This window comes from Schistocerca nitens, chromosome 5 (genome assembly GCF_023898315.1).
Source record: "Schistocerca nitens isolate TAMUIC-IGC-003100 chromosome 5, iqSchNite1.1, whole genome shotgun sequence".
In the NCBI taxonomy this organism is placed as follows: domain Eukaryota; kingdom Metazoa; phylum Arthropoda; class Insecta; order Orthoptera; family Acrididae; genus Schistocerca; species Schistocerca nitens.
In genome coordinates, this window is record NC_064618.1 from 484324534 (window position 1) to 484350374 (window position 25841).

Genomic DNA, 25841 nt, shown 5'->3' on the forward strand with positions numbered 1-25841 from the left:
CGTATGCGGAGAAAGAACACAAATGAGAATGGCCTCTCCGGCCTACAATGGTTTGTCATATGTAGATGCTTTTTCACAGTCTTATTTATTTGTAATTAGTCACTGTTAGTATTTTCCTGCCATCACCTCCATCACTGTTTTTGTATCAGTTTCACATTCTGTTTCACTCTGTTAACTAGTACTGCTTGTCTTTGTTTACAGCCAACATTTGCTCTCTGATGAGTTCTTATCTGATGGCTGCTACATATTTTGCTATGTAAAATTGAGTTCCTGGGCTCTGCAACTTGTTTGTTGATTTAAATTTTGCATTATTTTAGACTCTCAGATTTTTGTCTCTTGATTTACTTTTATTTCCAATCTTGACACTTTTCTGTTCATTTCTGAGGAAGTGTGTCATCCACGTCATCAGCCTTACCCATGAAGTACCAGATTTTTATTTTACAGATTTTAGTTAGCCCATCATAAGCAAAATACACATGTTGCAGTTGAAGGCAAGGTTGTCCTGTTGACCAAGCATTATGACATTTTTCCGGCTAAATAACCCAATGGAGAATAGGGTCACGCATGTGTATCCCATTGTCATTTTTTTGACAAAACTTTTGAAACATCATTGTCTTTTGCATCCAATCTTCTTAGCAAATGGATCTCTAACAGGCCTACTGGCATTTACTTAAGTTTGTGCCTTGGAAGTAAATTCAGCTCTACTGGGCTGCTAGATTGCTCTTTATTTACATATCTCTCCCGTCCATCAACGCATTCTACCTAACTTCTGGGTTTTCAACTTAATTCCTCCAGTAGGCTGTTTTTCCTTCCAGTGGCCAGTCCAATTGTATACCTCTAATTTCATCAAAAAGATACAGTTTTTTTAAATGTTACCTTCTAGTTACTGCTGTAGTTAAATGTTTCCATCCTACTTCCTATTGTCAGTGGGCATGAGCACTCCCCTGCCTGAACTTGTAAACTCTTAACTGTTCAGATGAGACCTTTGGATAGTGGAACGGTTTGAAATTAGCCTTCACCTTTTCATATGTTGTTGGCAACTAAAACTTGGCCCTCATTTTTACTAAATGTAGCCATTCTGTTTGTCTATTTGAAATTTTAGAAAGTAATTTTGTTGTGAAATTTATTTTAATAGGGTACTGCAGTGATTATTTGCATGTGAATTCACCTGATAGCATGCCAAAGCTCTTAGTCAAGTAATTATTCCAAATGGGTAAGGAATGTACTGCGGACAGATACTGTGATTATCATTGTCATAAGTGAGAATATAAGCAGCAAGAGCCTACAGATTGTCTATTAAGAGATGAGATAATTTGTTGAGTAGAGTTTATGAACAGTGTATTTCATTAACTGGTTATTGTTCATCATATCCAAATACCATGTACTGTATAAAATCGTGTGACTGCCACAAAGACAGAATATAAGCATAAGAAAGGCGGTTGGAGGCAAACTGTTAGCAAGGAAAGAATGAAAACATACACACACACACACACACACATGCACACACAAAATAATATGATATTCCATTTACAGCCATACTATCATAACTCAGTAACTGTTAGTGAACCAGTCTCCTTTATCTCTTTTATCTTTCCCTTTCTTGTTTTTTTTCTTAAAGGAATTGTGGCACAAAAAGCGTGATGTCCCTGTGTTTTTCTCTTGTAACTCTTTGCTACGTTTCTTGACTGATATGAAATATTATATGCATTTTTCCCCATCTTTAATATGGAGATTTCAAGGGATAATTTGCCAGTTAGGCCTCTTTGCCAAATTGTAAATGACTTAAAATAACATCTTGTCACTCGCAGTTTATCCAAACTTTCTTTATTTAGAATACTTTTCAACAAAAAGTGATGTCAGTAGGAATAACACATACACAAATACTGAATTATAATCTTCTTTAATGACAGTGCAATGAGAGAGAGAAAATAAAAGGACCTGAATGAAAAAAAGGCCCAAAATTATTTGTAATTAAAAAAACTCTTCTTTGTCATCATACAGAAACTTTATTTGTTTCCATAATTTTAAAAAGAATCATACAGCATCTTACGGCTTTTATAAGGCACCACTAATGTTTTATGTTCCATACTAGTAGGCTGTATAAATGCCATTTTCATACATGGAGTACCTTTATTTCATTATTTTTTGTATTGCTAATAAAGTAAATGAATTAGACAAATAGTACTCTTTATCAGCTTGTAGTAAATAGTTAACTTATTGGCAGTTATCCAGATACTACAAGCATTATTCTAAAGAATAACCTTCCTTGTTACCACTTGCCCACGTAGCGTTGCTGAGCAGACAATCTTGCGTCGGCACTCGCTCTGTTACCGTGCCATCTGGCAGTGGTACAGTCTTAGCAGGTATTGTGCCATTCATATGTTTCATCTGCACAGTCTGTCTCTTTAGCTCAACTTTGTTTCTATGGCAGCTTTCTTGCTTGTGCTGAGAGTAATAGCAATATGTCTGCCACATTGTTTTGAGTAATGTTATCAGTAAATTAAGAATGCTTGCTTAATTTTGTGTGTTCATTTCACCTATTAGCATCATTATTTAAATTTGGCAATAGAAATATTTAATTTTGAAGTTGATTTCATTTCATTCCACTGTACAGAATATTTTTTTGAGTTTATCAGTGCTAACTGTGATATTTAGCTTCAGATTCAGAAACCTTATAAGTACATGAAATAGTACACAAAATGCAGCTCTAGTTTCACTTGAATTTAATGTAGCCCCCTGTCTATGCTCTTTGATATTTGTATTATTACAAATCTATGCTTTTTCCCCAGTAATTGTTTCTTGTCAGATATATCACTTTTCTGCAACAAAAATAATGTCTGTAATGAAACATGCACAAAAAATTACAAATATATGCTTTACTTAATTACTTTTAAAATAATGCATTTTGTAGACGTAACATTCTGTCTTAGGCTACACACTTCAAGAGATCATTGAATATGTTCCTATTTCTGAATATGGTTCATGGCTTCTTCTTTTTGTTTACTTGTGCACTACCCTGTTTTCCATTTAAAAAGCTGTGTAAGTTGTGCAGTTTAGTATTATAAAATTAATTTCTCACTTACATCTCCTTATAAAAATGCATAACTAAGTTTTATGCCTTCTTTCATATGGAAGTCTTTAGCCACAAGAAATGCACTTCACATGCTGTTACCACAACATGCCACCATTATATCACATACAGATTAGTATTTTTTTCAAATTTATCTCAGAATCAGAGGCTTAGGTGCTCTGTGAATTGTGTTGCTTGCATGAAAAATAAATATGAAAATGTTGTTTTCTTTCCAAAAGATCTATATACTCAAACTGAAACATATAATTACCAAAGCTATGTGCTTTCTCATTCATGAAATCATGAACATTTTTGTGTAGTGTGTATGGGTAACTAAGATACATTTTGAACTAGCTGTTACTTGGGGGTTAGTGGATTGATGAGAAGACAATGAAGCAGTTAGATGGGGCAAGTATTATTGGTGTTCACTTGTCCAGCAGGTGGAAGACTGTTACCACACGAAAGTTCAAGCAGCAGTCCCCAGCCATGTGGCTCTCCTCGTAGCATGGGCATCTCTTCACTGGGTAAGCTGGGTCTCTTTTTACTGCTTGCAGTATCAAAATAATTGCATACATGCACATGTACTTCATGTTCTGTTGGTTGAAAGGGTTGTGGTCTCACTGAGTGATGATATAAATAGGTTTTCAATGAAGTTTTACCATTGGGTACTGTATCTAAGAAAATTAGCTGCTTCTGCCACAACTACAAAATGATCTATAATCTTTAATTTGAGGCTCAGTTATGTTCAGTGGCAATAAAATGTAATCAGAATAAGTAGATATAATAAGAACTTTGTGCAAATCCATAGATTTTCTGTAACTAAACTGTATTAAATCACTGTATCTGGAATAATGGCAGTGGAGCTAAGTATTTCTGTGGTAATTATGACAGCATTAAGAAAACTTTTATAGTATTTCTGCATGCCACAGTAATTAGAACCCTCACTGCACTCTTAACATGCTAAATACACTGGTGGGGAGTGGGGAGAGTACACCTGAAAAGACGGCATTGATTTTGGTCCGATAATGGCATATGTTACATGGGGAAAGTAAATGTACTGATAATGGTTTCAACATTGTCCGCCAACAGATAGCATAGTGGCATAGCTACCAGAGTGCCATCTGTGTGTACCCTTCAACAGGGAATGCTCGCAGCCAGAAGGCTTAGTGTGAGCAGATGTGTGAAGCAAGCAAGCAACCATGCCACAGAGATGCACTTGTGCTTCTGACAGCCAATAGAGTGTGTTTGAAAGGAGTCAAATTGTGGCCTTCCAAGTGCTGGGATGGTCCTTACAGAGAATTGTCATATGAGTTGTATGTCCTGTGGTAGTTATGCAACATTGCTGGTATTAGTAGTCACGTGAACATTCTCACACCTGTAGACAAGGTTATGAACATCCATGCAGCACAGACATCTGCAAGGAACATCATATTGTAGGGGTAGCAGTGGCAGATCATGCAGCTACCACAGCATGGATAAGAGGCTTGTGAACCCATATGTGTCAACATGAACTGTTCTGAACTGATTAGCAGTGGAGCTATGAGTTTGCACACCTCTAGGCCATCTTCCACTCATGCCACAGCATCATCATGCACAGCTCGATTGGTGTCATCAGAGGATCACTTGGAAAATGGATCATCAGCAATGAAAGTAGATTCTGCCTGCATGCAAGTGCATCTACGGTAGAGACATGGTGAATGCTGTCTCATAGAGTTCATTCATCCAAGATACTCTGGCCCCACTCTAGGCCCTGTGGTCTGGGTGCGATGAGCCACAACTTTCACTCACCTTTGGTGTTTCTGAAGGGAACAATAACCAGTGCTAGGTTTGTGCAGAATGTTGTTAGACCCATTGTTTTGCTCTTCTTACAACAGGAAGGTGATGTATTATTCCAACGGGGTACTGATCTCCCATACGCTGCCCATAAAACTCGGTGTGCTCTACAAAACGTGCAGCAGCTTCCCTAGCCAGCACAATCTTCAGGCATGTCTCCAATCAAGCAGGTGTGTGAAATGAAGGGACAAGAAGTGACTTGTGTGACTCATCAACCAACAACTCTTACACAACTATGCAAACATGTCGGACAGACACGGCGTAACATATCCCATGACAGTATTCACTATCTGTATGATCGACTCGATGCCAGAGTCAGAGCGTGCATTGCCACCTGTGCTGGGTATTTCATCATGGGTACCTGATACCTCAGAACCACTTTTGCTGATGATTTGTAAGTATACTCATTTCATGTACTCCATATACACTGTTACAATAATAAATCTTGAGTGAACTGGAAACCTCTGAAAAGGTGTCCTTTTTGTGGCAGTTTATATTTAATATATGGTTGCATTGCAGTTTCCCCTCAGGACTGACTGATCGGTTTAATGCCAGGATCTCAACAGAATAGTAGCCATTAGCTGTCAACAATATTTTAGTGGCAACACATGTGTTCGTGTTTGTTGTAAGGCTTGGAGGGAATGGTGTAGTTTGGCACATAATGTACTTTGTTGACATCTAAATTAATAGCTCCTGTACCATGGGACAGGCCATCCTATTCCTAATTGTGCACATTCAGAACTGTACACAGTGTGTCCCAGTTCTGTTAGGCTTGTGGCTGTGAAAAATAAAGGTCATAGATTAGTTCACAAAATTACTGTCTTTGTTCAAAATAGTTTCCCCGTGAATCAATACACAGATGAAATCATTTTAAAAATGTTTTGAAACCCTCAGTGTAGTCCTTTTCTGGAATCACATGTATGAGGGGCGTTTGAAAAGTCCGTGCAAAGTTCGAGAGATGGTACCACTGGTGCGTATCAAGGTCATGTTTAGTAAGTAGCATCTTTGGAAAGAACACACACAAAGTTTCAGCCATATTGGTCTATTTCTTGGTGTCTGGCATTTGAGTGAATCAAGGAAATCAAGTGATTGTCAAAAAATGGACAAAGAAGAATTTTGTGTGGTGATTGAACATTACTTTATGAAAGGCAAAACAACACAGGAGACTAAAGAGAAGATTGATAAACATTACGGTGCACCTTCGATTAGAACCGTTTAAAAGTGGTTTCAAAATTTTTGGAATGGCCATATGGGCACAAGTGATGCTGAATGTTCTGGATGCCCTGTGGAGGTTAAGACTCCAGAAATCATTATAAAATCCATGATAATGGTGATGGATGACACAAGAGTTAAGGTGTGTGAGATTGCTAGTGCTGTGGGCATCTCGAATGAATGGGTACATAATATTTTGCATAAAGATTTGGACATGAGAAAGCTATCCGCAAGATGGTTTCCGCGATTGCTCATGCTTGACCAAAAACGGAATCGCGTGATGTGTTGCAAGGATGGTTTGCAGCTGTTCAGGAAGAATCCGCAGGACTTTAAGCATCGTTTCGTCACTTTGGATGAGACAAGTATACATTACTATACTCCTGAGACCAAACAACAATCTAAAGAATGGGTTACCAAGGGAGAAGCTGCACCTAAAAAGGCGAAGACCCAACTGTCTTTTGGTAGATTCGCAAGGGGCAATCCTCATCAACTATCTGGAAAAGGATAAAACTGTTAGAGGTGCATATTATTCATTGTTACTGGACTGTAAAAAAGTCCTTTTCGATCACGACAGTGCACCAGCGCACACCTCAGCAGTTGTGGTTCAAAATTAATGGAAATAGGATTTCAACTCATTTCACATCCCTCCTATTCTCCAGACTTGGCTCCCTCGGACTACTATTTGTTCTCCAGTTTGAAGAAATGGCTGGCAGGACAAAGATTTTATCAAACGAGGAGGTGATTGCAGCAACTAATAGCTATTTTGCAGACTTGGAAAATTCCTGTTATCCAGAAGGGATCAACAAATTAGAACAGCATTGGAAGAAGTGTATAAGTCTAGAAGGAGACTAGGTCGAAAAATAAAAAAGGTTTACCCCAAACATGTAAGTAGTTTTTATTTTTGCACAGACTTTTCAAATACCCCTCGTAGTACTGAAGTACAATTTCCTTGGACGTTCTTAGTTGCATCATAACAGCGTGCTTTCATTACCAATTTCATTTGAGGGAACAACCAGAAGTTGGCTGGGACTAAATGCAGTGAATACAGTGGGTGATCCAGGACTGTGATCTGTTTGCTGGCCAAAAACTATTGCACTGTCTTCACTTTGTGGGCTGGGGAGTTGTTGTGGAGGGGCAACTAGGAACCTGTTTCTCAGTATTCAGGGCGAATTTGACAAATTGTCGCGCACACACACAAAAGTTAACACAAAACCTGATGTTGCCTGGGTGCTCCACCACCATTTTTCAATGAGAGTCAGACATGTGTTGTTACATTCACGGCCAAGGCACGTGCTGCAGTGATGATAGTGCTTTAATCTTCTATACGACTCTTGTTCAAACTTAAAGGATCGTAACCCTACAACTCGCCACAAGATATCATTGCAATTTGGAATTTCACACAAGCAGTCCAATGGAACTGGAACATGCTGTCTAATGTGGGTGGAGAGTGTTAATTCTGTAATTCTTCAGTGTATCAGAGTCCTGATATTGCATATCCCAGTCAATATTTAGTAACCATTGTCATGACTGATGAAATTCAGTAGCTATTCTGTAGCTGAAAATGTGCAGGTGTTTCCCAATACCAGGCAATTGTGACAGTTGTTGAAGTCTGAATATATATTCTCTGTTGAGCAGTGATGCACCTGATGAGATGCAAAAACTGATTTTCTAGCAGGTGTTAAGGTACTTGATGAACTAACAGTCTTCTATGTTCTCATCTAAAACCTGAAAACCAGTGGAAACGGAGTGGTAGAGGGTATTTTTTATTGCATCATATATTGATCTTTCTCCACACTCTGTTTAGAAAAGAAATACAATAGAATGTGGCTCATGTTTAGTAATAGTTTCCACCAAAATTTGCTGTGTCATCTGGTACAGATGTTATAAGAAACAAAGTGCACAATATTCCCTCTAGATTTCTGTGAAGTAAAACACTTTTTTATGACACTTGCTCTGTGCATCTATACTGAGTTATACTTTACAAATCACCAACCAATGAATGGCACAAGATTGCAAGCAACAGTGCCCTTCACAGAATCTTCGAGTGTTTTAAATTAGTGAGCTTTTCTTTGCGAGCCACAGAGAGATAGCTATACCAGTCTCCAAACACTGAATGGCAGAATGTCCCAAGCACCATATAAGCTGCCATGCTATTGCATTCTTATACAGAATTTGAAATGTGACATGTCTGTTTGTATCTGCTCATATTCCTATTTCTCTAAGATATTAACAAGAGGAATGAGAAATAATTCCTAACATTATCATCATTTCCACACCATTGCCAAATCAGGAACAAATGAACCAACCTAAAAATATAACAACTTGACAATATGGTTGAGTCTCTGGTTTTAAGACTGTTCTCCATCATCAGTGGAGAGAGGCAGAGTACAACAAATAAAGATTAGGAAAAAGTGCAGGTGATAATAAAAAAGAATGCTCACAGCTTTCTCTTTCAGCATTACTATTATCAATCCCATGATCTGCCCCTGCCAGCACCTACATTTTCAGCTCAGCATGATCTCTCACAACTTTGTCCAGATCCATTCCCCCCTTACCCTGTTTTACACCGTTTCTGTCTCCCCATCACCCACCATAGCCTAGATTGCTGCTTGTCCCAGTGAGCTGGCAGTGACACGAGACAACAGTGTTTTTTTAAAAGATTCCATGACTTACCAAACGGGAAAGCGCTGGTAGATAGACACAATAAAAAAAAAAAAACACACACACACAAACACACACACAAAATTTCAAGCTTTCGCAACCAACGGTTGCTTCGTCAGGAAAGAGGGAAAGACGAAAGGATGTGGGTTTTAAGGGAGAGGGTAAGGAGTCATTCCAATCCCGGGAGTGGAAAGGCTTACCTTAGGGGGAAAAAAGGATAGATATACACTCGCACACACACACACATATCCATCCACACATATGTGTGTGTGTGTGTGTGTGTGTGTGTGTGTGTGTATACCTATCCTTTTTCCCCCTAAGGTAAGTGTTTCCGCTCCCGGGATTGGAATGACTCCTTACCCTCTCCCTTAAAACCCACATCCTTTCGTCTTTCCCTCTCCTTCCCTCTTTCCTGACGAAGCAACCGTTGGTTGCGAAAGCTTGAAATTTTGTGTGTATGTTTGTGTGTTTTTTTATTGTGTCTATCTACCAGCACTTTCCCGTTTGGTAAGTCATGGAATCCTTGTTTCTAATATATTTTTCCCATGTGGAATGTTTCTTTATATATTTGTGTTTGTTTCTGCGTCTGTCGACCTGCCAGCACTTTCATTTGGTAAGTCACATCATCTTTGTTTTATATATATATATATATATATATATATATATATATATATATATATATAGGGAAACATTCCACGTAAAACAAAGATGATGTGACTTACCAAACGAAAGTGTTTGTTTGGTTGCGAAAGCTTGAATTTTGTGTGTATGTTTGTGTGTCTATCGACCTGCCAGCACTTTCATTTGGTAAGTCACATCATCTTTGTTTTTAGATATATCTAAAAACAAAGATGATGTGACTTACCAAACGAAAGTGCTCCCCCCAGGGGCTCAGCATTCGCTGAGTACGGGCTTGGCGACCCCGGGGTCCTGAGCTGGGGACTGGTCAGCGCCGCCAGTCTCCTGTCACCGTAACCCCCGGACATGCTTCAGCGACCACCGCATGGCACGGCGGTGGAATGTTGTGTGCTGCAGGGAATGGTAATCTTGGCTTGACCGCCTGGATTGCGAGGAAGGTAAACCTCTATAAAAACCCCTCAATCTTACGGTGTGCTGCGCGCCTATAAGATGCATGGCTGTTGGGGTGGAGCAGTCGCAAGCGGGCAACCTCTGGGGCACCTGCCGCACCCCAGTTGTATAAGGCTTACCTAGGCACACGGGGCTCTGTCTAGGTGGACTTCTAGTTCCCTAGCTGCTCGTGGGACCGAGATGGAACCCTCGAACTTTTATTCTTCTCCTGCCAGCAGAAAGGGTGGACCGCTGGTGGGTTCTAACACCCAATCCAACAAGAGGGCTCGTGTAGCCAGTCCTCCTGATTCAGGTAGTAGTGACAGAACGCATGCTGCTTCGCAGAATGTGTTTTTCATAATTAAAAGAAAAGATGGGAGTTTTGAAATAGTTTCGCCATTTTATATACAGAAGGGCTTAGAAGGTATTGCTGGCACATTAAAATCTGTAAAGCGCTTGCGAAATGGCACCTTGTTGGTTGAAACATCTAACTTCCAGCAAGTCCATAACCTTCAGTAGGCACAATTTCTTGGGGAGTTTGTGATAGAGACTGAATTTCACAACACCTTGAACTACAGCAAGGGTGTTGTGACTAGCAGAGATCTCGTTGACATTCCCCAAGACGAACTGAAGGCTGAATGGTCCCAGGAAGGAATTGTCGACGTGCAACACATTATGAAACGGGTGGATGGTGCTCTCATAAAGACTGACTCATTTATCCTTACATTTAACAGCACCAAGTTGCCAGAGCATGTGAAGCCAGGTTTCCTATGTCTCAGTGTACGGCCTTATTACCCCAACCCCATGCGGTGTTTTAAATGCCAACACTTTGGACACACTACTCTCGGCTGTAGAGGGGAAGCCACTTGCGGGAATTGTGGTAAAGCCGCCCATGAGGGAGTTGGTTGCCCCTCTCCTCCCAAGTGTGTCAACTGCTCTGGGGATCACCCTGTGTGGAGTAGGGAATGCAGAGTTTTCCTTGAGGAACGGAAGATCCAGGAACTAAAAACTGCAAAACGCATCCCGTATGGTGAGGCGAAGAAAATCTACAAGTCCATGCAGCCGCCCATGTTCACTGCTTCCTTTTCTTCTGTTCTCAAACAACCAGTCTTGAAAACCGATGCCGCTACACAAACGGAGGTTGCTACTGTCAGCACTAGCACCTGCGCTTGTCAATGTACGTGTGGTGCTGCCGTTCCTGTGAAGCCTGCTGCTCCCCCCCGGCCTTCTGACCAGGCCGTGGTAGCTGACATCATGGAACTTCCTGCCCCTTCCCGGGTCCAGTCTTGTGCACTGCCCAGCGCTGCTACACCCCCTACTGCTTCTGAGGTTTTGGCTCCAATGCCACCTCAGGCCAGAACATCGAAGCCAAAGACAAAGGTGAAGGCTCGCCCACTAAAGGAGACTGCAGTTATACAGTCTCCTGATGTGGATGTCATTCTCTCTGACGTCTCTCTCGACTCCTCTTCTGAGGCGATGGAGGTTGATGTCAGACTGGGGCAATCATCTCGCCCCAAAACTTAGCCTCCACCTGTTGTGGGCTCTCCTCCCCGACAGAAAGTGAGAATGAAGGTACTCCCACCCTGATAGATGGCTCCCATTATACAGTGGAACATGAATGGATTCCGAGCACATGTGGAGGAACTGAACCTCCTAGCATGGCAACGCCCCCTGTGCTTGTGTTTAAGGGGCTATACGTCATATCGCAAAGATGACCTGACTGGAGAAAGGGCCAAAGGCGGAGTCACTGTGTTTGTCAATAATGACCACCACTCCTCTGCTCTCCCCCTGGATACTGACCTGCAAGCAGTTGCAGTTGAAATTCATTCACCTCGGAGGCTTACCGTTTGCTCCCTTTATTTACCCCCTCTGGATGCAATGACCTTAGACGCTCTCACAGATCTTATCGACCAACTCCCTCGCCCATTTCTCCTCCTGGGAGACTTCAATGCCCATCATGTCCTGTGGGGCTCCACTTCTCTTTGTGCTCGAGGCCGAATTTTGGAGAGCCTCCTAACATCTCAAGTGTTATGCATCCTCAACACAGGTACTCCGACTCATTTCTCTACTGCTACAGGGTCATTCTCAGCCATTGACCTATCTTTCTGCTCTCCAACCCTCACCGACTCTGTTCACTGGGAGGTCATTGACACCTTCATTCCAGCGATCACTTCCCTATCCGCATTCATCTCCTGGATGGTGTATGGCTGGAGCTGCGGCCACCATCGTGGATGATTGGCAGGGCTAACTGGCCACTGTTCACTCGGTTGGCTGTCTTTGACCGCCACAATAACGTACAGGAATGGGTGGATCACATCACGCTTGTGGTCCATCATGCTGCTGACCTGTCCGTACCACAGTCTTCTGGCACTCTTAAGCAGCGCCTTGTGCCTTGGTGGACAGAAGAGTGCCGTTCAGCCATCCGGGACAGGCGTGTGGCTCTTTGCCGATTTAAATGCCGCCCAACAGTGGTCAATCTTACCGCCTTTCGAATCGCGAGAGCCAGGGCACGCCGTGTCATTAAAGAGAGCAAGAAAAGGTCATGGCAGGAGTTCTTGGACTCCATCAACCGTTCCATTTGTTCCACAAGAGTATGAGAAGCCATCCGGAGGATTTCCGGTAAACATAGCCGTTTACCAATAGCTGCTGTCCTGAACCAGGGATGCCTCCAAACGACACCCAGAGCCATTGCTCAAACGCTGGCAGAGCATTTTGCACAAAGTACTGCCACTGCAAATCAGGATCCAGCGTTTCGTCGCTACCGTGCGACTGTCGAAAGAGCGACCTTGGACTTTCGGTCGAACAGTTCTGAGGCCTACAATTCCCCTTTCTCCATGTGGGAACTTGAATCGGCACTTACTGAGACTTCTGACACTGCACCAGGTTACGACCGCATCCGGTATTCCATGCTTCAACATCTGCCAGCGGCGTCAAAGGAAATCCTCCTCGAATGTTTTAATCTCATATGGCAGACAGGAGTGTTCCCCACCTCGTGGAGGGAGGCAATTCTCATCCCTCAAACCAGGAAAGGACCGCACATGTCCCGGTAGTTATCGTAGTATCGCCTTGACAAGCTGTGTCGGAAAGACCCTGGAACGGATGGTTAACCGGTGTCTGGTCTGGCTGTTAGAGACCAGACAGCTCCTTAGCCACTTTCAGTGTGGATTCCGAAAATTTCGGTCCACGGTCGACAACCTGACCCTCCTAGAGGCGGCTATTCAGCAGGCTTTTCTCCGTCAGCATCACTGTATCGGTATCTTCTTTGATATCAGTAAGGCATATGATACTACTTGGAGACACTGTATTCTTGCACAAATGCATCAAAGGGGCTTTCGTGGCCGCCTCCCGATTTTCATTCAGTCTTTCCTGTCTCAGCGGTTTTTTCAGACCCGCATTGGTAACACACTGTCTGATCGCTTTGAACAAGAGAACGGTGTCCCCCAGGGCAGTGTTTTAAGCGTTACCCTCTTTGCCATAGCCATCAACAGTATAACGTCTACAGTGAGGAGTCCAGTACAGTGCTCCTTATTTGTGGACGACTTTGCTGTTTTCTGTTCCTCCTCCAGTGTTGCAACCGTGAGCCGTCAGTTGCAGCTAACAGTGCGGAGGTTAGAGGAGTGGGCTGCAAAGACGGGTTTTCGGTTTTCTGCCAATAAGTGTGTTTGTGTTCATTTTAATCGTTCTCGTCATCTTTTTACTTTGCCTGCCTTGCCTATGGGGGATACTGTCCTACATTTTAGAGACACAGTGCGGTTTCTGGGCCTAATTTTTGACTCCAGGTTGTCATGGCTGCCACACCTACGTGACTTGAAAGCCAGAACGCTGAAGGCACTGAACATCCTCAAGTGCCTCAGCCACAGGTCCTGGGGCGCGGACAGGGCGCGTCTCCTACAGTTTTATGGAGCTTTTGTGCATTCACGGCTGGACTATGGGTGCACAGTATATGGGTCAGCAAGGCCGTCTTATTTGCAGATCCTTGACGCTGTTCACCATGCTGGGATCCGACTGGCCACGGGTGCTTATCGGACCAGTCCCGTACCCAGCCTCTATGCTGAGTCTGGCGAACCGCCACTTACCATCTGGCGGCAGCTCCTGCTGGTGCGCCAGGCTTGTAAGTTTCTTGCAGCTCCCAGATCGCCTGCTCACCATCTTGTTGTCCATCCACCTCTGGACCGCCTTTTTTCCCACCGTCCCCGGGCTACGTTGCCCTTTGGGATCCGTGTGCAACGTGTACTAGAGTCCCTTGGTGTGGAGTCTGTACAACCCCAAATCCAAGGTTTTAACCGCCCGCCACCCTGGTTACTGAAGAGGCCCGGAGTGATTTTAGATTTATTGCAGTACAAGAGAGATTGCACTCCTGCCACCGTTTTTAATGCAGCATTTTCTGCCATTTTATCTGAGCACCACGACTATGTAGTTGTTTTTACGGATGGGTCAAAACAAGGGGATTCTGTTGGTTGCTCAGTTGTTTTTCCATATCGTGTCCTCAAGGTCCGACTGCCTCAGACTTTTACTGTCATTCATGCAGAATTGTTTGCGATCTTGCGGGCACTGGAGCACATGAGACATTCTTCCTCTCCTAAATTTCTTGTCTGTTCCGATTCACTCAGTGCCCTTCACTCATTGCAACGTTTGTATCCAGCAGACAAGATTGTCCAGACCATCCAGGATGCCCTCCTCTGACTACAGCGACTGGGGAAGGTTGTAGCTTTCTGCTGGGTTCCGGGGCATGTTGGCATTGCTGGGAATGAAAGGGCAGATCTCGCAGCCAAGGAGGCGTGTCTCGCCCCACAAGTATCTCAGTGTGCTATCCCCTTGCACGCACTCACCTCGCTGTTAAGCTCACAGGTCATGCGTTGGTGGGAGGATGAGTGGCTGGAAGTGACTGACAATAAGCTCCGTATAGTCAAGCCCACAACGCGTGTGTGGTGTACTTCCTTTCAGCCCCATTGACGGGACGAGGTTCTCCTCACTCGGCTTCGAATAGGCCACAGCCCTATGACGCACGGCTTCCTGCTCCGGCGAGAGGACCCTCCAATTTGTGGCGCTTGCGGTGTCCAGGTCACTGTGCGCCACGTTTTATTGGATTGCGTTTTATTTTCTGACCAGCGGGTCGCGGCTGACTTGCCAGCGGACCTGCCATCTCTTTTTAGGCAACACTCGGACGAATATGGTTAAAGTTTTAAAGTTCTGCGCCCTGTCAAATGTTTTTACAAAGATTTTAGGGAGAGGATTTTAATTTGCTCACTGTGTGACAAGCTCGCCCATATTTTATGTAAGTGGCCAGCCAATAACAATTTCCTGTGATATTTTTGTTGCTATGTTTCCCCTTTCCTTAGGTTTTACTTTCTTATGTAGCATTTTCCTTCTTTTCCTGCTTTCTTTGAGTGTGTGCTTTAGTTTTCTTAGGTCTGTCCACATTCGTTCCTTTTAATGTGTGTCAGGGCGTTGATGACCTCGATGTTGAGCGCCCATAAGCCCCAACACACCACCACCACCACGAAAGCGCTGGCAGGTCGATGGACACACAAACAAACACAAACATACACACAGAATTCTAGATTTCACAACCAACGGTTGCTTCGTCAGGAAAGAGGGAAGGAGAGGGAAAGACGAAAGGATGTGGGTTTTAAGGGAGAGGGTAAGGAGTCATTCCAATCCCGGGAGTGGAAAGACTTACCTTTGGGGGGAAAAAAGGACGGGTATACACTCGCGCACACACACACATATCCATCCACACATATACAGACACAAGCAGACATATTTAAAGACAAAGAGTTTGGGCAGAGATGTCAGTCGAGGCTGAAGTAAAGAGGTGAAGATGTTGTTGAAAGACAGGTGAGGTATGAGCGGCGGCAACTTGAAATTAGCAGAGGTTGAGGCCTGGCAGATAACGAGAAGAGAGGATATACTGAACGACAAGTTCCCATCTCCGGAGTTCTGACAGGTTGGTGTTAGTGGGAAGTATCCAGATAACCCGGACGGTGTAACACTGTGCCAAGATGTGCTGCCATGCACCAAGGCATGTTTAACCACAGGGTGATCCTCATTACCAACAAACACTGTCTGCCTGTGTCCATTCATATGAATGGACAGTTTGTTGCTGGTCATTCCCACATAGAAAGCTTCACAGTGTAGGCAGGTCAGTTGGTAAATCACGTGGGTGCTTTCACACGTGGCTCTGCCTTTGATCGTGTACACCTTCCGGGTTACAGGACTGGAGTAGGTGGTGGTGGGAGGGTGCATGGGACAGGTTTTACACCGGGGGCGGTTACAAGGGTAGGAGCCAGAGGGTAGGGAAGGTGGTTTGGGGATTTCATAGGGATGAACTAAGAGGTTACAAAGGTTAGGTGAATGGCGGAAAGACACTCTTGGTGGAGTGAGGAGGATTTCATGAAGGATAGATCTCATTTCAGGGCAGGATTTGAGGAAGTCGTATCCCTGCTGGAGAGCCACATTCAGAGTCTGATCCAGTCCTGGAAAGTATCCTGTCACAAGTGGGGCACTTTTGGGGTTCTTCTGTGGGAGTTTCTGGGTTTGAAGGGATGAGGAAGTGGCTCTGGTTATTTGCTTCTGTACCAGGTCGGGAGGGTAGTTGCGGGATGCGAAAGCTGTTTTCAGGTTGTTGGTGTAATGGTTCAGGGATTCCGGACTGGAGCAGATTCGTTTGCCACAAAGACCTAGGCTGTAGGGAAGGGACCGTTTGATGTGGAATGGGTGGCAGCTGTCATAATGGAGGTACTGTTGCTTGTTGGTGGGTTTGACGTGGACGGACGTGTGAAGCTGGCCATTGGACAGATGGAGGTCAACATCAAGGAAAGTGGCATGGGATTTAGAGTAGGACCAGGTGAATCTGATGGAACCAAAGGAGTTGAGGTTGGAGAGGAAATTCTGGAGTTCTTCTTCACTGTGAGTCCAGATCATGAAGATGTCATCAATAAATCTGTACCAAACTTTGGGTTGGCAGGCCTGGGTAACCAAGAAGGCTTCCTCTAAGCGACACATGAATAGGTCGGCGTACGAGGGGGCCATCCTGGTACCCATGGCGTTTCCCTTTAATTGTTGGTATGTCTGGCCTTCAAAAGTGAAGAAGTTGTGGGTCAGGATGAAGCTAGCTAAGGTAATGAGGAAAGAGGTTTTAGGTAGGGTGGCAGGTGATCGGCGTGAAAGGAAGTGCTCCATCGCAGCGAGGCCCATGACGTGCGGAATATTTGTGTATAAGGAAGTGGCATCAGTGGTTACAAGGATGGTTTCCGGGGGTAACAGACTGCGTAAGGATTCCAGGCGTTCGAGAAAGTGGTTGGTGCCTTTGATGAAGGATGGGAGACTGGATGTAATGGGTTGAAGGTGATGATCTACGTAGGCAGAGATACGTTCTGTGGGGGCTTGGTAACCAGCTACAATGGGGCGGCCGGGATGATTGGGTTTGTGAATTTTAGGAAGAAGGTAGAAGGTAGGGGTGCGGTGTGTCGGTGGGGTCAGGAGGTTGATTGAGTCAGGTGAAAGGTTTTGTAGGGGGCCTAAGGTTCTGAGGATTCCTTGAAGCTCCGCCTGGACATCAGGAATGGGATTACCTTGGCAAACTTTGTATGTGGTGTTGTCTGAAAGCTGACGCAGTCCCTCAGCCACATACTCCCGACGATCAAGTACCACGGTCGTGGAACCCTTGTCCGCCGGAAGAATGACGATGGAACGGTCAGCCTTCAGATCACGGATAGCTTGGGCTTCAGCAGTGGTGATGTTGGGAGTAGGATTAAGGTTTTTTAAGAAGGATTGAGAGGCAAGGCTGGAAGTCAGAAATTCCTGAAAGGTTTGGAGGGGGTGATTTTGAGGAAGAGGAGGTGGGTCCCGCTGCGATGGAGGACGGAACTGTTCCAGGTAGGGTTCAATTTGGACGGTGTTTTGGGGAGTTGGATCATTAGGAGTAGGATTAGGATCATTTTTCTTTGTGGCAAAGTGATATTTCCAGCAGAGAGTACGGGTGTAGGACAGTAAATCTTTGACGAGGGCTGTTTGGTTGAATCTGGGAGTGGGGCTGAAGGTGAGGCCTTTGGATAGGACAGAGGTTTCGGATTGGGAGAGAGGTTTGGAGGAAAGGTTAACTACTGAATTAGCGTGTTGTGGTTCCAGATAGTGTTGATTGGAATTTTGAGGTTTTGGAGGGAGTGTAGCTGGAAGTGGGAGATTGAGTAGGTGGGAGAGACTGGGTTTGTGTGCAATGAGAGGAGGTTGAGGTTTGCTGGAAAGGTTGTGAAGGGTGAGTGAGTTGCCTTTCCAGAGGTGGGAAACCAGGAGATTGGATAGTTTTTTTTAAGGTGGAGGGTGGCATGCTGTTCTAATTTGCAGTTGGCCTGTAGGAGGATGCTCTGAACAGCCGGTGTGGATGTGGGAGAGGAAAGATTGAGGACTTTGATTAGGGATAGGAGTTGACGGGTGTGTTCATTGGCTGAGTCGATGTGTAGGTGAAGGATTAGGCGGGTGAGGACTATGGATTGTGCAGTTTGGAACTGGTATAGGGACTGATGGAAAGAAGGATTACAGCCAGAGATGGGAACTTTAATTGTGAGGCCTTTGGGGATAATGCCAAATGTCAGACAAGCCTGAGTAAATAAAATATGGGAGTGTAATCTGGCTAGGGCGGAAGCATGTTTGCGGAGGGAATGTAAATAAAACTTAATGGGGTCATTGTGGGGGTGTTGTCAGGGTGACATGGTATTAGAAGGTGGAAAATGTAACATGAGGCTGAAATGAAAATGAAAATAAAAATATATGGGGAGAGATAAAGGTGAACTAGAAAGCAACTGGAGATCTGGTGTGAAAAAAGGCGAAAAAGTGTTGGTTAGAGCTGGGCTATGTTGATCCTGTGGTGAACTTGGGTTGGTAGACAACGATGTGCACAAAGGTTAGGTGGTTGTGTTGCCACCAAAACATGTTAAAGGGTGGAGAAATTCGGGAAAATTTCGAAAAAACTACGTGTAAATGTATTAAAAGGAGTGGTGTTGTGGTGGCAGATTGTGAAAATGAGGCTAACAATTGTCTGACGAAGAAATAATGATGTTAAAACCTGTGGGAAGCGGCTAAAAATGATCAGTGATGCGAGAAAAATGGAAATGGAATTAAAGCAAAAGTTATTAGAACTAGTCGAAATGGTTGTTTAATAGTTGAAAGGAACTGTTTGTGAACCAGAAACGGTGGATTTTATAGCAGCGGTAGTGTTGAAAGCGGCAAAAAAAATTTTTTTTGGTTATCGTTTGGAAGTGGGTTACGTATGATTACATATTGTTGAGTATATATCGGCGGGATAAAATTGTATAGTAGATTATGGTAAAAAGGAGAAAGTGAATACAAAGTGAAACTACTGGCAAAAACAGAAAGAGAAAATAAGACGACAGAAAAGATTTCGAAATGCAACAGTGACAATAACAAACGTAATTGTTGGGTTCAAATTAATGATATGAATATAATAGAGGGAAACATTCCACGTGGGAAAAATATATCGAAAAACAAATATGATGAGACTTACCAAACAAAAGCGCTGGCAGGTCGATAGACACACAAACAAACACAAACATACACACAAAATTCAAGCTTTCGCAACAAAGGGTTGCTTCATCAGGAAAGAGGGAAGGAGAGGGAAAGTCGAAAGGATGTTTGCCTTTACAAATTTCTGCTTGTGTCTGTGGATGTGCGGATGGATATGCATGTGTGTGCGAGTGTATACCTGTCCTTTTTTCCCCCTAAGGTAAGTCTTTCCGCTCCCGGGATTGGAATGACTCCTTACCCTCTCCCTTAAAACCCACATCCTTTCATCTTTCCCTCTCCTTCCCTCTTTCCTGATGAAGCAACCGTTGGTTGCGAAAGCTTGAATGTTGTGTGTATGTTTGTGTGTCGATCAACCTGCCAGCGCTTTCGTTTGGTAAGTCACATCATCTTTGTTTTTAGATATATTTTTCCCACGTGAATGTTACCCTCTATTATATATCGGGGGGGGGGGGGGGGCTGCATGTGAAATCTGCAAGTGTGTGTGTGTGTGTGTGTGTGTGTGTGTGTGTGTGTCATAACTCTGATGAAGCAGTTTATCTGAAAGTTACGCTATTTTCAACAATGGATAGGCTAGGTTGGAATATCAACAACAATATGAAAGTGCTAGGTTGCTACTCACTGTAAAGATGGCACTTTGAGTTGCAGACAGAGGCCATGAATAGACTGTTACATATGAAATTTTGGCCAAAGCCTTCTTCTGAAAAGAAAACACACACACATTCACAAAAACGAGCACACCTCTCTCTCTCTCTCTCTCTCTCTCTCTCTCTCTCTCTCTCTCACACACACACACACACACACACACACACAATCTCCAGCTGCTGTGTTTTAAGTTCAAAATCTGTTTGTTTGCTGTGATGTTCTTCTACATTGATGCCATGTTGAAGTTGTAATATGTCCTTATATTACATGAGACTTCAAGCCTTTAAAATCTGCACTGAAGATGGTCACATGGTATCTGAAATCTATTTGCTGTAATAAATGAATTCAAACCTCTGATGGCCATTTCTGCCAGTTCTCTTGTTTACAGTTCTGACATTGAGGTGATTAAGCATATGGTTCCCAATGTAATCTAACCTTGAAAAGAAAATGGATCTAACCAGTAAGTCTTTGCTTACTAAACTGACGTAATTGAAATGATCTACCAAATCCCCAATATCTGTTGGAATCGTCATATTCAGATACAGTATTTGTGAACAGTATTTCTTGCATAATTAGATATATCATTATAAACATGCACTAAGTACGCCACACTGTTCCATGGGAATGCTGTATTAAATTTTGAAAAAAAAAAGAAAAGTTTAAAAGTACGTCTTGTTCTCTATATAATGTAATTTAGAAGAAAAAAGAAAGAATGAGGTGCTGGTAGACAGTAGGGTGTTATTACCAAACTGTGGAATGAACATTGTCAGTGGTAAAAGTATTGCTATACTGCTGATAATGGCTGAAAGAAACCTGGCTTGCCAACATAGATGTTAGGAGACTATTGGGGGTTACCTGGATGGTATAACTATGTTTTAACTTACAAAGGAGAGCTTGGAGAGCATTATAGATTTGTTGTTCCTAAGGTTTACGTCAGCAAAGAACTTCAATCTCTATCATACCAAAATACATATCTGCCATCTCTGCCCTCTCTCAGTGGTGCCCATCATCTCCTCCTCCACATTCGCTATCTGTCTCCTCCCCCACTCTCTGTCATGGAACTCAGAATTTGGTACTCTGAACACTTATCAGTCGAAATTTCATGTTTTCCTGAGCATTTTTTGATGATCTGCTTATATTCCTCTCCCATGATCTCATTTCTTCTTTTTTTCTCTTCGATATTGTTTTTATCTTTCATTCTTGTAGCCGGCCAGGGTGGCCTAGCGGTTCTAGGCGCTACAGTCTGGAACCGCGCGACCGCTACGGTCACAGGTTCGAATCCTGCTTCGGTCATGGATGTGTGTGATGTCCTTAGGTTGGTTAGGCTTAAGTAGTTCTAAGTTCTAGGGGACTGATGACCTCAAAAGTTAAGTCCCATAGTACTCAGAGCCATTTGAACCATTTTTTTTCATTCTTGTATATATCCAGTAATGTCGTGTTCCTGTTTCTTCCATTGATACATAGCTGGTAACTCATTATTTATACAATTGGGTTCAAATCTTGCCTATTGCATTCTGCTGTTCTTTCAAACTCCTGTTGTGTAGCTCACAAACTATTTCTGATCAGGGTTCCTGTTGAGTATCCCTCTTTATGTGAAAGACACCTGCTAGCTCCTAAAGGTGGAAGTTTGACAATTTTTTTTTTTTTTTTTTTTTTTTTATTTGTGCTTACATGTGTGCTAGTCACCCTGCCTATCTGAGAGGCCAGTGCCACTGACTGCCACGCAGAGGACCCTGGTTTGATTTCCGGTACTGTCAGGGGTTTTTCTTGTGGGAGGATGTGAAAGGGATGAACTCAGCCTCTTGATGCCAATTTAGGAGATACTTAATCAAATATTAGTGGCTCCAGGTCACAAAAATTAACAGTGGCTGAGAGAATGGTGCACTGACCCTACGCCCCTCCATTCATATCCAGTATGCCTTTCATAGAGGTTGATACAGCAGTTGGTTGGTACTGATGGGCCTGAAACTTCCTGTGGAAGGAGTTTATGTATGTTACAGGTGTGCCATTCTAGTCGTCCTGTAAAAGAAATGGTTTTTCCACATAGGCTGTTCTTTTATTGTGAAACTAGCCTTTTCCCCACGACTTCGACCGCATATGCATTTGAAACAATGTTGCCCACATCTCTCTCTCTCTTTCCACCTCTCTGTCCATCCCCTCCTCATTCCTCTCCCCATCCATCTCTGCTCCCTCTCGGTGGTGCCCATCGTCTCCTCCTTCACATTCACTGTCTGTCTCCTTCCCAACTCTCTGTCATACTCCTCCCCATTTCTCCGTACCTACCCTCCTTCCCGCTTCTATCTATCCATCTCCTCCCGCCTCCTTCTTTCCCAACCAATCCTGCCGTCCAAACTGAGACTACACCAACACAACTGTCACGCATGACAGCTGACACTTTGGGGGCTGGAAAACATTTCTTGTGCCTGACAAGTAGGCTGCCATGCAAATCAAGTCAAGAAGGCAGGCCAATACTACTCCAATGCAGCATACCTGTCATGGAGGGCAGTGTACGCATTGGGGGATGGAAAACCATTTCTTGCCCCTGACATACGTAGACTGCTCAGCAAAACAGGTTGATCAGGTAGCTGAAGCTCATGGTACACAATATGCCTTTTATGCAGAGCAGCCTACATGTCAGGGGCTGGAAAAAGACATTTTTGCCCATCTGTGCTCCTACTGGAGCCAGGAGGTTATAAACCCAACAGTGCTGACACTTGTGGGGCCTGCTGTTTCTGTGCCAAATTTGGTTGAAATTGATTCAGGAATTTGGGAATAGATCCCAGACATACACACATACACACACTCTGCTTTATACAGGGCATCCCCAAAAAACAATGACAATGCTTGGTAGGTTATATGGGGAGCCACACTGATCAAATTTCAGAAAGGAACTCACATGTGTAAATGTACAGCTTGGGTGCTGGGGAGCGTCGAAATCTGACATGGGTATGTGTTCCACATTACGTAAATAAACCTGAGTAGCACATCATACTGCCTGCATTACCAAAGGGCATTGAACTGCTTATTTCCTAAGTCAGTGCAGAGCCTACATCATTAGAGCTGAAACATGAGCCAGTATGTGTAGTTGTCTTTGAAGTATTTCAGTCGCTCTATGGTCTTGAGTAATAATGTCCTCTGCTGACGTTACAGGTGTGCCTTACACCATACTCTTCCTACTACCCTACAGAAAATATTTGAGATGTGTCAGATTTGGCAACTGTTCTGTCCATGGAGCTAGTCCATCTGTACCAATCCATATGGTCACCAATTATCCTGGCCCACATGTTAATACTAACCTTGTGTTGATGATTTTGAATCACCTGTGCATGCAGATTTTTGTCTGCCCAAATGTACATATTGTGCAAGTTTAATATGCTGCCTCTATTAAATGTGTGTTCATCTGTGAGTAGCACAATGGTTGGGGATTTTGGCTGGTGTATGCATTGTTGTAAATACCGTGGCGCAAACTGTACCCATCGTGAGTAGTACTCCTCCCTTAATGCCTGGACTTTCTGCAAATGACATGGCACTTTTATCTGTGTGCAATGCCTGTGACACCTGTTGAGTCCTGGTGGCTGGATCTTATTCGAATGTTGCTAGTACATCCTTCTCCAACTGAAGTGTTCAAGCCAAGCATGGATGACCTGCATCATGTTTCAGCACCTATCAGAGAACAAACAGTGGTCTGGGGATAGTATTTACAACTACTGAGCACAAAGTGCTACTAATTTATTGTACAATGGACACACCACAGGCAGAAAATACCTATGAGCAACTTTTCAGCTTCTCTAACATGTCTCTCAGTGGCTGTGGAATGATGTGGGTTACATCAGTTTGGAAAACATTCTGCATACAATCTAGCAGCAGCTATCCTATCTAAATCCCCGCCTTACTGTACACAAACACCATGTCTGTTATTTCTGCAGCTGCATAATGATACATGTCTCACTAGTATCAACAACGTTACTGCACTGGCAGACTACACAACGTCGACAGGAGGATGTGCACAGTTGCTGTTGTAGAGGAGTGTAGCCCATGCTCAGGAATGTTATTAGGCTCAGATTGTCCATCCATGGTTCCTAGATGACTAAAGGGTTGGATACCTTCCATATTCAGGTACCAGAACTAATCGGAACAAACTCTCACAACCGTTAACTCTCAGAAATCGATGCTCTTCAATGTCCAAGCCATGCGTTTCTGGTTGTGGGTTCCTGCATGAAAACTGATCAGTTTGCCTTCCTGCACAACATACTAAGCATTTTTGGTGTTTTTCTGAGACACCCTGTATATATAACAGAGAAGCACTTTTTTCATTGGTAACAATAAGTTAATTTCACTCTGTTGGGTGTTATCAAGCACATTACAATAAAAATTGTCATGCTTGCAGCATCTCATTTTACAGATTTTTTCATCTTGCATCTTCACATCTGTGATTGTTATGCCTGTACCTACTATGGTTGTGCAGAAGCTGTTCTTAGGAACATTCCTGCATATTGTTGGAAATTTCTAGTGGAATGTAAATAAAGGAGGCCACTTACTGCTGGGTACAGAGAGTGGGGACACTGGGTTACCGGAGATTGTTGCCAGGATGATTACGGGAGCAAAGGATATGTTGCTAGGATAACTCCCATCTGTCTACTTCAAAGAAGCTGATGGTGGAGGGAATGATCCAGATAGCCTGGGTTTTGAAGCAGCATGTGATGCTCAGGTGCATGTTGTCCTGCAAATTGGCAACAATTTGGCAGTTGCCATTTATCCTCATGGACAGGTGCCTGTTAGTCATATCAACATAAAAGACTGTGTGGTGTTTGCAGCAGAATTGGTGTGTGACAGGGCTGCTTTCACAGGTGGCCCACCCTCTGATGGGATAGGATAAATCTGTGACAGGACTGGAATAGGAAGTGTGGGTGCATGGATTGGGCAAGTCTTCCATCTTGGTCTTCCACAGGGATATGATCTCTGTGAAAAAGGGTTAGGAGTGGGAGTGGCATAGGGGCGGACTATGATGCTGTGTAGGTTCGATGGACATCTTGTTTAAGACCTTTCCCAGCCATTCTAAAGTGGTGTACTGTTGCCCACCCAGCCTACACACCATCCTAGTCCATCCCTGTACCACTACCACTCCCAATGCCTTGCCACAAGGATTATATCCCTGTGGGAGACTAAGATGCAAAACCTGCTCATTGCACCCACCCAGTCATCCTACTCCAGTCCTATCGCAGGCTTGTCCAACTGTGTGTTTGTACTCTAGCTCAAAAAATGATTATTCTGAAAGCTAGCAAGTTTTCTTTCTTTTTTGTATGTGCCTATCGACGGATCAATGCTTCTGCTTTTTGGATTTAGACACACCTTCACTTATTGCTTTTCCCATGCTGCTGAGTGGATCTTAACATACTCTAAGCATAACTATTTCTGTTATGATATAGCTTGATAATGCTCAAGAGGGAAAAATTATGTGAGTGCTAATAAGACAATAAAATGTTTATTCAAAATAAAAGAGCCTACACCGGAGAATTATTTCATTTAAAAAGTTTCCAGCGACTATGGTCCAACGACAAGCTGTTCCATTTATGAACCTGGTCAAGTTGTTTCACTTTCAGTAATTGATTAGTGCATTTCCTTTTCTTTTTTAAGTGCCATTAGTGGTCATGTTTTACTTACACACGTTTAAGCAATAATAATCAATTATGGTTATCTATTATGTATCATTAGTAACAGCAGACAGCCATTTGACCTTGAGTGGTGAATAGAGGCTTCCTTTTCCTTGCAATATAATATTCTCCTGTAGACATACATATTGCAAATTTTCTGA

General features: G+C 43.4%; 1 protein-coding gene across 1 annotated transcript in view; it reads left to right on the top strand.

Moving 5' to 3' along the window:
• The window catches only part of LOC126260545 (E3 ubiquitin-protein ligase MYCBP2-like), a 389869-nt gene that overhangs the window by 103309 nt on the left and 260719 nt on the right, over positions 1–25841 (top strand). The window contains exon 12 of the mRNA XM_049957880.1: positions 3508–3594. Within this exon, the coding sequence (XP_049813837.1) occupies positions 3508–3594 (87 nt within the window). The remainder of the gene's footprint in view (positions 1–3507; positions 3595–25841) is intronic.